This window comes from Galeopterus variegatus, unplaced genomic scaffold, assembly GCF_000696425.1.
Source record: "Galeopterus variegatus unplaced genomic scaffold, G_variegatus-3.0.2 Scaffold7624, whole genome shotgun sequence".
In the NCBI taxonomy this organism is placed as follows: Eukaryota; Metazoa; Chordata; class Mammalia; order Dermoptera; family Cynocephalidae; genus Galeopterus; species Galeopterus variegatus.
The window spans coordinates 7,659-20,805 of record NW_007733735.1 but is presented as its reverse complement, the minus strand read 5'-3'; the positions used below and the strand labels follow the sequence as shown (position 1 = coordinate 20,805).

Here is a 13,147-nt window from a genome sequence, read left to right as displayed (position 1 = left end):
ATGCTGTATAACTCTTATTGTATCACCTCAGGAAGCACAAAATGTCAGATTGGTGATGCTCAATTGGATCACTTGAGTGCATTTCCCCCTTTACCATTAGAAATAACTCTGTAGGGAAACATAGGTCCTATTTTGATAAGAGGATATTTCCTTTTTGTTGGTCACCTACTATGTGATCATCGTTATATACCATAAATGATCTCTAATTGTCACATCAACCATATGAAGTAAGTACCATTATCCCCATTTTACAGATGAGGAAACTGAGGCTCAGAGAGATTAAAGAACTTGCCCAAAGTCTTGCAGCTGGTACATGGTGAAGCTATGAGGGGCAATGTCTTCTCACCTACAAGCAATGACAACCCCTGGATTTCCTAATGGCTGGAAAAGTTTAAGAGGGTAGAGAAAGTTGTTTAGAAGGAGATATCTGTGGATTTAGGGAGGGAGGGAGTCAGTCTGAGGAAGACAAGCAGAGTCAGAGGGGATTGGGATGACAGAAGCAGGAGGAGCCAATGAGATATATGTGACCCAGGGGCAATGCGAGGCTGTTTGGGGCTAGAGAGGAATAAAGATCAGATGTGCAGCACCCTGTGGCTAAGAATTTAAGGAAGGAAATGGAAAACATTGATTTTAGTTATTTGTATACTCCTGGTATGTTGTAACTACTTTGATAGATTGTACTATGTTTTAGTAACCCATGAACCACTCCAACTCCAATAGAGAAGGTCCTAGAAAAATCATCTCACAAAGTACAGAAGTTTGCATTACACTAAAGAGAAGATAAGAGAGCTGAGTGACATGGCTCGCAGCCCCCTGTAGCTGCTGTGCCGTAGGCAGAGCAGCCTCAGGGAAGGAGAACGGGGGTAGAGTTGATAGGAAAAGAGAAGGAAGGAAGCAGACAGAGGAGAGCAGGGCTCAGGATAGGGGTCAGTGTGTCTGTGCAAAACATTCAAAGTGGGGCCTTGTGACAGGACAACAATGGGGGCCATGGACTGTGTCAGCCATCTGTCACCCCAGAGGAGGGTGTGGCACCTGTTGACACTTTATGTGTTCAGGGCAACTGGGTCAACACTTTCAAAACTCTTTGTACCTTCATCTGCAATTCTAGGCACTGCCCACAGTTGAGCAGGGGTGTCCCCAGCACACCAGCTGGCTGGGTGTCCTGAGCAGGGCCATGAGTCAAGGTGCATCTCACACACACTCTGCTTTTTCTACTGGTGTAACTCCTTATAAAAATAACATGCATAAACACAAGCTAATTACCAATGGCTAGCCCTTGCTAAGCAATTTTAAAGATGCCAGAAGCAATTTAAAACAAGAAATAAATTCAAATGTGACACCATTTCATGACACTTTAGGAATTATTAATTGCTGCCAATTTTTGAAGACCTAAAAGGACATTTGGCCTGTTTTCTTTCAGTAAGAAAGCTGGTAGTGGGGAAGAGGGGGAAGGGATGGAGGAAGCTGGGCAAGACACCACCCTATGGTCCTGGCTTTGGCAATGTAAAGCTAACGCGTCTTAATTTTATGGAAGTTAAAATTATTTTTATTGTGAAATATGTCAACACATAAAAGAAGGTAAAGGCGGTGTCCCTACCACCTATAGGAAGAAACAGAACATACGTGTACCTTGGGAGCTTTCCATGTACCTCATTCTGTTTGTACCCTCCTCCTTCCTGGCCTAGGGTGATCCCTTTCCTGGATTTTGTGTTTTATTCCCTTGATTTTCTTTGCCGTTTTAGAACCAATGTATGCATCCCTCAACAATATGTTATTTAGTTTTCCAGTGTTTGAACTTCATGCAAATGGAATCATGTATGAGTTCTTTTGTGTCTGGTTTCTTTGTTCCGTGTTGCTTCCTGTAGCTGCATTGTATTCATTTTCACATGAGTGGGTGGTGCTCATTGCATGAGTACCCCATAGATTATTCACCTTTCTACTCTGATACCCTCATGTCTGTTTCCTGAGTTCTGTATTATGAACAGAGCTTCTTTTTCATGTCTTCTGGTGCATTCGTGCAAGAGTTTTTCAAGAGTATAGGGTTACTCTTTCAAGCTATACAAGTAGTATATGTTTAGTGTAGAAAACTATTTTATTCTTCTAAACTAAAAAAAAAAAATCTCTTGATGTTCCTCTTACTTCACACCAGATGCTATTCTAAGAACCCAACATGTATTAACTCATTTAATGTTTACAATTATCCTGGGGTTTGGTGTTGTTATTCTAGTTGTACAGGTGAGGAAACTGAGGCCGAGGGAAGTTAAGAGACTTGCTCAGGTTGTGATTAGTGGCAGAGCTGGCACTCAGAACCTGGTGTGTTTGATCCCAATGGAAGAGATGAGTTTCTCATTGCACTCCCATCTGCACACCGTCTGCCATCAATGCAGGCCTCACACAGTAGATGGTGTTTGTATATAACACCCCCCCCCACATGCTCGCACACACACACACACACACACACACACACACATGCGCGCACACACATCTCTCCTCCATGCCTTTTCAAGGCCCTGCATGGTGCTTTCAGGGTTCAGGGCCAGAGGATGGAGGCGAGCTCACCCTTGTTCTTGGTGAGCTGTCAGTTTTAAGAGAAACTCTGGACATGTACCTAAATCACGAACAAAAAAATGCAAACCCTGCAACACACTAATGTTTACAAATGTTTTGTTTGTGACCATATTCCAAGGGCTTGGCACATAGAAGTTGCTCAATAAATATTTTTTGAAGGAATGAAATGAATACCAGCTGCAATGTTAAGTGCTGAGTAATGGAGCCAATCAAAGCTTGGTGGTTAATTGTGTAAAGCTTTGTGGTGGGATGGGGTGGGGACCAGATGAAGCAGACCAGAGGGTAGACATTCCTGGGGGTAGGGTTGGGGAAGGGTAATGTTTCTTGCTGAGGCCTAAAGGAGGAAGGAAGTGAGTGAGATGTGTCCCTGACCAAAGCAAAGTCCTTGGCCTGAGCTATGACAGGGTGCTAGGGAAAGCCCACCAATGAAGGCAAGGATTCTGAAGGCATTGGGGCAGAGTAGAGACCAGGGGTCGGGTTGGAGAACAGAAGTTGATGGGAGGGGATTTCCAGTGAAAAGGGGAAGAAGGAGATGCTTGGTTGTAGAATATTACTCTCAAGGGCCACTTGGAAGAAAGGAAGGAGACTGGCTGGGGGTGATTTGGGGAGAGTGGGGGAAAGAGGAGGGAGTGGAGGATAGTGGAGGAAAAATGGTAGAAGACCCAGGGGAGGATGAGGGAGGGGTGGGATATGCCAGGGATAGAAGAGCAGAGGAGGAGTAGGGTGGTGGTGGAAGGGGCACAGCACTGAGGGCAAGTCTGTGTAGACCTACCTGAAGATACATGCAAATATTATCCAAGGTGTTGGCTCCAGATTTATGGTGATGAACCCTCACAGGGCAGGGACGTGGGGTAGGGGAGTCACAGGGGCTCAGCCTGGTTAGTGGACAGACCTCATCAGGGCAGAGCTCCTGAGTCAGGCTCCAGCCCCATCCAGGCTTCCCACAAGGGCCTTTGTCCAATGGGACTCCCTTCTGGTGAGTTCTGATGGATAATTGACCAGTGTCCCGCTGCTGTGGCTAGGTCAACTCCCTCATCAACAGCTCAGCAGCTTGAGTGTTGTCTAAACTGCCACTCCCTCACTCCCTCAACTTCCCTTACTGGAACCTGGCCTGCACTTGCTTTCTGATAATTGACCAGTGTCCCGCTGCTGTGGCTAGGTCAACTCCCTCATCAACAGCTCAGCAGCTGGAGTGTTGTCTAAACTGCCACTCCCTCACTCCCTCAACTTCCCTTACTGGAACCTGGCCTGCACTTGCTTTCTGTGAACAGATCACATGAGCTGCAAGGTTAGAAAGGGCACAGCCCCTTAGACACTCACAAGCCCAGCATGTAGATGTTTTGGTATCCTCCAGATGTAGAGCCTGCAGGCTGCCTCCCAGCCCGTAGCCATGCAGCAGAGTTTCAAGGATGACACAGCCCTACTTCTTAGGTCTTGGTCTCAACTGGTTTCCTTTCTCTCTCTCTCCACTGTCACGGCATCTCACAACTCCCTCCATTCCTGCAAGGACCCTCGGGAGGGTCTCAACTGCCTGGCCCTGTCTCACCCTCTCCCACTCTCTGAAACACCTCCATGCACACCTTTTCACCAACATTGTCCTGCCTGCCTCCTTACTTAAGCCTGTCCTCACCCTTTCCAGGGAGCCTTCCTTGCCTTTTCATCAGACTAGCTGCATTTCACATTGCCCCAGAAAGGACACTGTCAGCAGGCACTGCATTCCTCAGTATCTGATGGTACATCTGAAAAGCAGCTCTCTTCAGACTTCTGGACTTTCTTGTGAACATAGGTTTGTCTTCCCTGTCAGATGGGAGGCTCCAGAACCCATGTCTCCTTCCTCCTCTTAGTGCCTCCCTCCCTCCAAAACTAAGACAGGGTTCAACATATGGCAGGGGCATATCAGTCACAGAATCCCTGAATCCCCCACATGGAACATTTTCTCATCTGAGCAGTCATCTATTAGGGAATCTGCCTCATAAAACCCTCCATAGGAACAGAATGGACAGAAAGGAGCCTTGGACAAGAACTTCCTAATGTTAAAACCACCCCATTTGCCCATTTGTTCCAGGCATCCCTTGAAACAAGGTCCACTTGGGCTAAAAGGGACTCTGATCTCCAGAGTCTTAAAGTCTTTTGGTTCACTCTGTCACTCTGTCTCCACAAACCCAGTGGCCACTCCAGAATAAGGAGTGTTTTTCTTTCATATAAAGCTCTCCTAAATGGAGGAGATAATGCAAGCTCCTTTAGGAAACCATGACTACCTACCCTCCTTCTTGGAAGTTCTTCCTCAACTCCAACTTCCATTTGTCCAGCTGTAGTGCCTTCTCTTGCCACCTTTGGAGTTCCATTATATTTGAATGGATTATCAAAGGCATACTCCCACCCTCAATTCAATGGTATCCCCTGGCTATTGACCAATTGGGAAGTTTCAGGGTCAGGTAAAAATGAATATGAATGAGCATACCATTGTTTGATTTATGACTAAAGATTTCTGATGGTCTGTTAGGGCCAAATAATAAACACAAATTTATGAATTATTCACAGATTACAGACTTGTCAGATTACCCATGCTTCTCTTCTCCAGTAGTATGGTTGCCCAAGGATAGGTGACATTTTCCCCTTGCCCAAAAGGAGAAATTCTGATTAGGCCTTCCTTGGGGCAGTGAGGCTGGAGTGTGGATCGAAGGGTGGGCATTTGTTTGGGGGCTCTTTTCCATGATAAAGGGAGTAACCATGCCAAAGGCCTCAGGTCCTCTCTGCCCCTTGCACTGGCTCTCATTGGTGAATATAGTAGATGACATTTACTGAGCTCTTTCTATGTGCCAGATGTTATGTTAAGCATTGTCCATTGAGTAAAATTGTCCATTTTATTTAATTCATCTCATAGTCTTTTCAGCTAGGCACCATTAATGGAATTAAACAGAGGTGGTTTAGGAATGTGTGGGCCTATTCCATCAAACCTGCCAATATATACACAACATCAGCAACAACACATATCCCTATGTCCTCATAAAACCTGCCAGTATATTTACCACAGCAGCAGCAACAACAACTAATATGATTACACACTTAAGAGTGTGTCAGGTTTAGTTCTAAGTGCTTTGCATGAATTAATTATTTTGATCCTTACAACAGCTTTATGAGGTGGGTACTATTACTATACCATGTATAACCTCAGACAGAGGTTAAGTAATTGCCTGAGGTTATACAACTAGAGAGTGGCAGAGCTGGAATATGAAAGTAGGCAGTTTGGGGTCTGGGTCTGTTTTCTTAAATGATGCTTTTTAGCTGCAACCATATTACAAAATAATTTAGCACAGTGACTGAGTCTGCACATACATTTAGACAACATTCAATTGAAAAAAAAAGCCATGAAACAATAATTATTCTTACTACATATATTTTACTCTGATATTTTCTGTTCTATTCTACTCTATTTGATTTTGTTCTAATTTAATTCATTGAAATAAAATTCTGGTCACTCCCATTAGTAAGTCATAATATAAACTCTGAATAAACCCTGTCCCAGGGCCTGTTGCCTCTTAATGATTATAACAAAGCCCATATGAATTGTGCTCTGGGGTTTACTGGGCATGTACATATCTCTTTAAATCTCCAAGGCAGCAGTGGGAGGGAAAGCCTTAACCAGCAATTTCCCAGAATAGTGAAATGCCTTGACCCCAGATCACACAGAGTTAATCAGGGCAGAGCCTTGGTCCCTACCCAGCCCTTGTGAATTCAAGGTACACACTCTCCATGCTGTATGGATGGCACACACCAACATGCATCTGTTCTGACACCTCAAATGTACTGACAATCTTCTGTGCAGGGAAGTGGGTTGCTGTGTGGGTATACTATGGAAAGCAGCAGGGACCCAAGGGGTGATGGCAGGGGGCTGGAGGATCTCCTCCCCACAGCTCTATGTAAATTGCACGTTCTGAGCCAGATGTTATACAGACTCATAACAATGGTGCCCACCCCAGCCTTCTGGACCCTGGAGGAAACACAGAGACCTGAGGTGACATCTAGATACTCAATCCTTGCTATGGGCCTTTTTGGAAATGACTGCACTTTCCTGGGGCCAGTGGGCCAATGTGTGCTTCCTGAGGCATCACAGGAGACTCTCAGCATAGGCCCGCCAAGAGGGTCCAATAAGTTGGCCTAAGGATTGGTCTGTGTGCTAGTGAGGGCGGGTGAATGTGCAAGTGAGCGCCTGAGAGAGTGTGTGTGAAATTATGGGTGGGAAGGCCAGCATGTGAGTGCATTGTGTGTGTGTGTGTGTGTGTGTGTGAGAGAGAGAGAGAGAGAGAGAGAGAGAGAGAGAGAGAGAGAGAGAACATGTTGATAGGTATATGTAAGGGATTTGGGAATGGGAACAGGTTTGAGCATGCTGGATTAAGTTAGAGATTGTGTAAATGTGGGGCTTTTGGGGTGCAGAAAGGGGCCATCTGGGTCTGGGAAACCACCAAGCACACCTCAAATCCCGCATCATCTGATCTCATGCTCCTCCAACGTTCCTGGCTTGGTCCCATCAGCACCACGGACAGCGGTGTTGGTCTCATCAAAAAGGGTGGAACAGGAACCACAGCCCCGCCACTTCCCTCCCTCCATTCCAACTTGAGTCACTGCCCACACCGTCCTCTAACCTCTCAGTTTTGCCAACTGTGCACTGGGAAGTTGAGGTGGGTGTGGGAGGTGAGGTGGCCCTTTGAAGAAGAAAATTGTGCAGTTTAGGGCAAAGGACCATAAACATCTGGCTGCATCTGGGCACCAATTAGGCATATTAAGGGAGGAGCTACAGCAGCTAAACAACCCAAGCCCATTAACGCATCTAATTCCCCTTGCCCACGTGGTCACAAGTCAGGGTCCTCACATATATAAAGGGCCTACAGAAGTCCAAGAAGTAAACATCTGACACCTCCTCCACTGTACTCTCCATTTGGACGTCTCCATCCTCAGAGTCTCCTGTCCCCCCCCCCAAAGCACCATGACTTGTGGATCATACTGCGGTGGTCGCGCCTTCAGCTGAGGTGAGGACGGGGTGGAGGGAAGTTACCTGGGGAATGATTGTGACCTGTACTTTCAGACTTCACCGATGATTTTGTTCCTGAGGAGGGTCACAGGCTGCTGCAGGGTGGGGGCCATGCCCAAGGGCAGAGGGAGCTCTGGGGGCCCAGGCACCTCCCCCAAGACTCCTCCCTGAGTCTCTTTCCTCCACCCCAATGGCAGGTGCGCTTCCTGGAGCAGCAGAACAAGCTGCTGGAGACCAAGCTGCAGTTCTACCAGAACCGCAAGTGCTGCGAGAGCAACCTGGAGCCGCTGTTTGAGGGCTACATCGAGACGCTGAGGCGGGAGGCCGAGTGCGTGGAGGCCGACAGCGGGAGGCTGTCCTCGGAGCTCAACCACGTGCAGGAGGTGCTGGAGGGCTACAAGAAGAAGTGAGTGTGGCTGGGAGTGATGTTTGGGCACAGAAAATGAGCTTAGGTTAAGACCATTGAATTAGATGATCAGAAGGACTTCCAATAGCTTGAGTGGCCACACAGGCAGTCTGACAGAGTGTTGCAGGATCTTTTCATTTGTGGAATTTTTGTCCAGATACCTGCCTAGGAGTAGGGCTGTGATTCCCCCATGACGTATTTCTATCCTACTTCAGCCTTCTCTGAGCTGAACCACTCAGCAGCTTTCCCCTCTGCTCTGTGGGATGGAAGCTTCCACAGTCTTCCAGGTCCCTACTCCTGTAGCACCTGGATCAGATGTCAGCCCCAGGGTCGCTCAGGTTTTCTAGGTCCTAGGGCTCTGGGTATTTCACTACCTTGGGTGCTGAGTCCTGAGGGCCCCTTGCTGTATGAAGCCCCATACCTGAGCTGGGATTGACACTCAGGTGAGAGGAGGCTGGGGCTGCAGAGCCCGAGAGGCCATGCTGTTCACTCCCAGCATGGGGTTGGGACAGAGTCCTTATTTGTCTTCTAGCTGACTTCACAGGAGCCTTGGGATAGGACTGGGAGGTCAAAGAAGATTAGCCCTCTTCCCCAACTCAAAGTGGAGAGAGAATCCCAGACACATCCTAAATCCCACCAGAAAGGACTTAGCAGTGAAGCCAGAGGCCCAGTGGGGTTGGGTGTTCCCAATATTTCACCCATCAGTGGTATGAAGTGGCAGGGGGGTCTGCAGATGCCGTCCTTCTATGACCTGCCCTCTTCTCTCTTCTGTCTCAGGTACGAGGAGGAAGTTTCTCTGAGAGCAACAGCTGAGAATGAGTTTGTGGCTCTGAAGAAGGCAAGTAACACGGGGGTGGGAATCACAGACCCATGGAATCTCAGATTGACAGACTCTTCTTGGGGAGACCTGGGGCTCAACCTCAGGGCGGGGTGCAATGGCCTTTCCAAATCAGGAAGAAATATTCTTGGAGAGGTATACCATTGAATGGTGCATCCAGGACTTTGACAAAAGGCGAAAAGAGAGAGGAGTCTGGGGCACAGCCACCAGGGATCCTCTGAGTTTCAACACTGCCCACCTTTCCAGGAGGTGGACTGCGCCTACCTACGCAAGTCTGACCAGGAGGCCAACGTGGAGGCTCTGATCGAGGAGATTGACTTCCTGAGGCGTCTATATGAGGAGGTAAAGGGCTGTGGGCCAGGCAGCAACCTGGAAGCCAGAAGAGAAGAGTGTGGTTGGTCTGGGGGTTGGAGTGTCAGACTGGGATTTGTCAAGGGGATACAGTCCATGCAGCTGGGTGAGCAGGCAGGACTGGGGACCAGGGAAGGTCTGAGAAGATTGGAAACAGGCTGTGGTGGGTGGGATGTAGTCTAAACAAGCTTTTGCCTCCCCTGACCCCACCTCCTGCAGGAGATCCGTGTTCTCCAAGCCCACATCTCAGACACCTCGGTCATTGTCAAGATGGACAACAGCCGGGACCTGAACATGGACTGCGTTATCGCCGAGATCAAGGCTCAGTACGATGACATCGCCACCCGCAGTCGGGCCGAGGCTGAGTCCTGGTACCGCAGCAGGGTGAGTGGCACAGGACACCTGCCTCCTAGACGTGGCGGTGGGAGGGGTACAAGGTATATATTAGAAAAGGCTTCTTTTGTGTGGAGATTCTGATCCCTAGGGATGGTAAGAGAAGGGCTGCCTCTCTGGGGTTGGGGTGGCAGGGCAGGACTGCCAAGTGTGGTAGCACAGGCTGAGCACTAACAACCTGCACACTCCTCCCTGGTGTTTTGAGTGGGTGTGAGGTCCCACCCTGAGCCTCATGAGCATCTGTGCTTCCCCCCAGTGCGAGGAGATGAAGGCCACGGTGATCCGGCATGGAGAGACCCTGCGCCGCACCAAGGAGGAGATTAATGAGCTGAACCGCATGATCCAGAGGTTGACGGCTGAGGTGGAGAACGCCAAGTGCCAGGTATGCATTATGTGTGCCCAAACCAGAGAGGCCAATCCAGTGTCACATAGCATGTGAGTGCCCTATCTGGATCTCACCATTCATCTCTAACCCATTTGCACCTGTAGGGTCCCTAGTCATGGTCACTCAGGGAGACACAGGTGATGAAGGCAAGAGGCTCTGTGTTTGGGGTGTTTCCAGCTGGGTGGTGAGACCAGACACATCCAGGTAATGTACAGAGACCCAGTGGCCATAACCCACCTTATTCTCTTCTGGGTCCCCAGAACTCCAAGCTGGAGGCTGCTGTGACTGAGTCGGAGCAGCAGGGTGAGTCGGCCCTCAGCGACGCCCGCTGCAAGCTGGCTGAACTGGAAGGTGCCCTGCAGAAGGCCAAGCAGGACATGGCCTGCCTGCTCAAGGAGTACCAGGAGGTGATGAACTCCAAGCTGGGCCTGGACATCGAGATCGCCACCTACAGACGCCTGCTGGAGGGCGAAGAGCAGAGGTGGGTCCCATAGCCCTTTTAGTTTCCGAGCCCTGCCTGGGTTTTCAGTGTACTCTGCTCCTCACACTCTTGGCACCACTCCACTTCTGTTTTCAAACCTCCCCATCCTGCAACTGGACAGGTAACTTGCATAAGTCCTTTGTGTATGATCTAGCCCAATCTGAGTCTCTCGTGCCCACCAGGCACTGGTCTGGATTGGAGCCTTTTGAAAATCTGTCTTTAGAGCCAGGAGTCTGGCAGCAGTAATCCCTGTTCCTAAGAAGCCCAGCTCAGGCTTAGGTCATCTTCCCTGGAGAGTGCCTCCTCCTTCCCACCCCTAGTTGCATGTGCCACTCAGGATTCCAGCTCTCTTCCCTAGCCTGGCTCTGGCCCTGGCCCTGGTCCTGTCACCTATAATGATGGCTTCAGATTGAGGGTTCCATTAATTCACACTTATCTATTGTAATTACAACGAGTATGTCAAAGTGGTCTTCCGTTGCAGCATATGGGACTGAGTTAGACAGAAAGTAGGAACTTGTCCCTTGTGGCAGGTATGCCTTGCTCTCAGGATTTTCATTTGTTTGCTTGCTTCGGAGGTGGGAGGGGAGACGACCCATTAGTCAAGAAGCCTTCCTAGGGCTGGAGGGCAGATCTACAGCTCCTGCCCCTGTAAGGACAGCATTCCCAGAATGCGAGCCCATTCTTTGCTCTGGTTTCTTCCCCTTGACTGGTCAGGGGAAGGACCTGTGTCTGCCTGAGATCCCAGTGTGAGGGCCGAGACACACAGACAGGCACAGGCACCTGAGCATCTTGTCTTCTTGTGCACAGTCAGGCCCTTGGCTCTGGGGAGAGGAGTGTGGAGGGTGAGGATGCGGAGGCAGCATCCTGTGTACTGGGGAGATGAGAAGGCAGGTCTGGTACCTGGAAGTCAAAGTGATCACATGGGGAGCCTCCCAGCAAACTCAAGTACTTGCACTGGAGAGCTCAGAGGCACTGGGTCTGGCTGCGCCTGGGGAGTTTCATAAATGAAGAATTTGGGAAGAGGAGTTTTTCCAGTCTGCATTTAGAATTTGGAGAGACACATGGAGATGGCACTGGAAACTGAGAGGTCCATCTCTTTACTGCATAAGGCTCTTGGATTGAATTCAGAAGATTTAGGTGTGGTTCCTAGGAAACCTGGGCGTGGGAGGATTTGATATTGGGCTGCGGATCCTCCTCTTGTCTGAAGCTGATTCCACCAACCATTGGCCACTGTGGCTTCAGGGGAATTCCGTCTGATTCCCTTAGGGAGACAACGTTGTGTGGGAAGGAAATGCCAGCTGGGTGAAGTTAGGTGGCCTGAGTTATAGCCCAGCTTCTGTCGTCATTTCTTCTCGCTGGGCCTCAGTTTCTCCATCTGTCAAATGAGAGAATTGTTTTAGATAGTCTCTGAGCCTGTTTTAAATGGGTTCTAAAACCCCATTCATTCATTCAACAGTTATTTATTGAGCCAGGCATTGCTTTAAGGCAGTGTAGATTCTGCAGTGAGAAAAACAATAGACAGAAAATTCCACCCTCCTGAAGCCTGCATTCTTATGACATCAATCAGACTGGATTTAGGAAGTTAAATCTGTTCCCCTTAATTGCATTTACAGTTCAATCAGAACCAATATAGAAGTAATGCTGCTAATAGTTCTTAAGTGCTCACTTTGTGCCAGGCACTAAGCATTTCACGTGTATTAATTGATTTAATCCTCATAACAGATCTAGGAAGTAGGTTTTCCAGATGAGGAGACCTAGGCTGAGGGAGGTTGAATCGTTGCACAGCTAAGCAGCAATGGAGTGTGGCTCTTGCACAGGCCTTCTCTCTCCAGAATGCACACGGCGATCAGGGGCTCCCTGGCTCCTGACTAGCCCGTGTCCTGCACCTTCCCCTTGGCGAATGCCCAGAAGGAGGGCCACGGATCTTGCCTTCCACCTTGCTCCTGCTGCCTTTTCCGCGACACTGACCTCTCCTCTGGCTCCTGACTAGCCCGTGTCCTGCACCTTCCCCTTGGCGAATGCCCAGAAGGAGGGCCAAGGATCTTGCCTTCCACCTTGCTCCTGCTGCCTTTTCCGCGACACTGACCTCTCCTCTTTCCTCTTCCTACAGGCTGTGTGAGGGTCTTGGCTCCGTGAATGTCTGTAAGTAGTCCCAGCCCTCCCCCTTCACCGGCTGGGGTGGTCCAAGCCCCTTTGGGGAGGGGGCATTGGGCTGTGGCTGTGGCTGTGCCTGACGCGCGTCTTCACTTGCTCTCCCCGCACAGGCGTCAGCAGCTCCCGCGGTGGCGTCGTCTGTGGAGATCTCTGCGCCTCCGGTGCTGCCCCTGCTGTGTCCACCACAGTCTGCAGCGCCCCCTGCAGCGGCAACGTGGTGGTGGGCACCAACGCCTGCGGCGGCGGCTGCAAGAGGTGCTAGGAAGCTGCTGCCTTTGCAAGCTACCGTCACCGTCACCGTCACCCTCCGCCCAGCCAGGACCTCATGCAACCGGAACGCACCGCCCGCCGCCGGCTGCAAGAGGTGCTAGGAAGCTGCTGCCTTTGCAAGCTACCGTCACCGTCACCGTCACCGTCACCCTCCGCCCAGCCAGGACCTCATGCAACGGGAACGCACCGCCCGCCGTCCGCCCAGCCAGGACCTCATGCAACCGGAACGCACCGCCCGCCGCCGGCCTCCCCAAAACCGGTCCCACATGTGA

The 13,147-nt window shown here is 49.8% G+C and overlaps 1 protein-coding gene across 1 annotated transcript in view; it reads left to right on the top strand.

Annotated features, from left to right (window-relative positions):
- LOC103607680 (putative keratin-87 protein) overlaps nt 1-13,147 on the top strand; it is a 15,107-nt gene extending 1,960 nt beyond the window's left edge. Inside the window, exons 2-10 of the mRNA XM_008592156.1 lie at nt 7,795-8,003; nt 8,781-8,841; nt 9,088-9,183; nt 9,412-9,576; nt 9,842-9,967; nt 10,231-10,451; nt 12,562-12,593; nt 12,716-12,860; nt 13,036-13,147. Coding sequence (XP_008590378.1) covers nt 7,795-8,003; nt 8,781-8,841; nt 9,088-9,183; nt 9,412-9,576; nt 9,842-9,967; nt 10,231-10,451; nt 12,562-12,593; nt 12,716-12,860; nt 13,036-13,147 — 1,167 coding nt within the window. The remainder of the gene's footprint in view (nt 1-7,794; nt 8,004-8,780; nt 8,842-9,087; nt 9,184-9,411; nt 9,577-9,841; nt 9,968-10,230; nt 10,452-12,561; nt 12,594-12,715; nt 12,861-13,035) is intronic.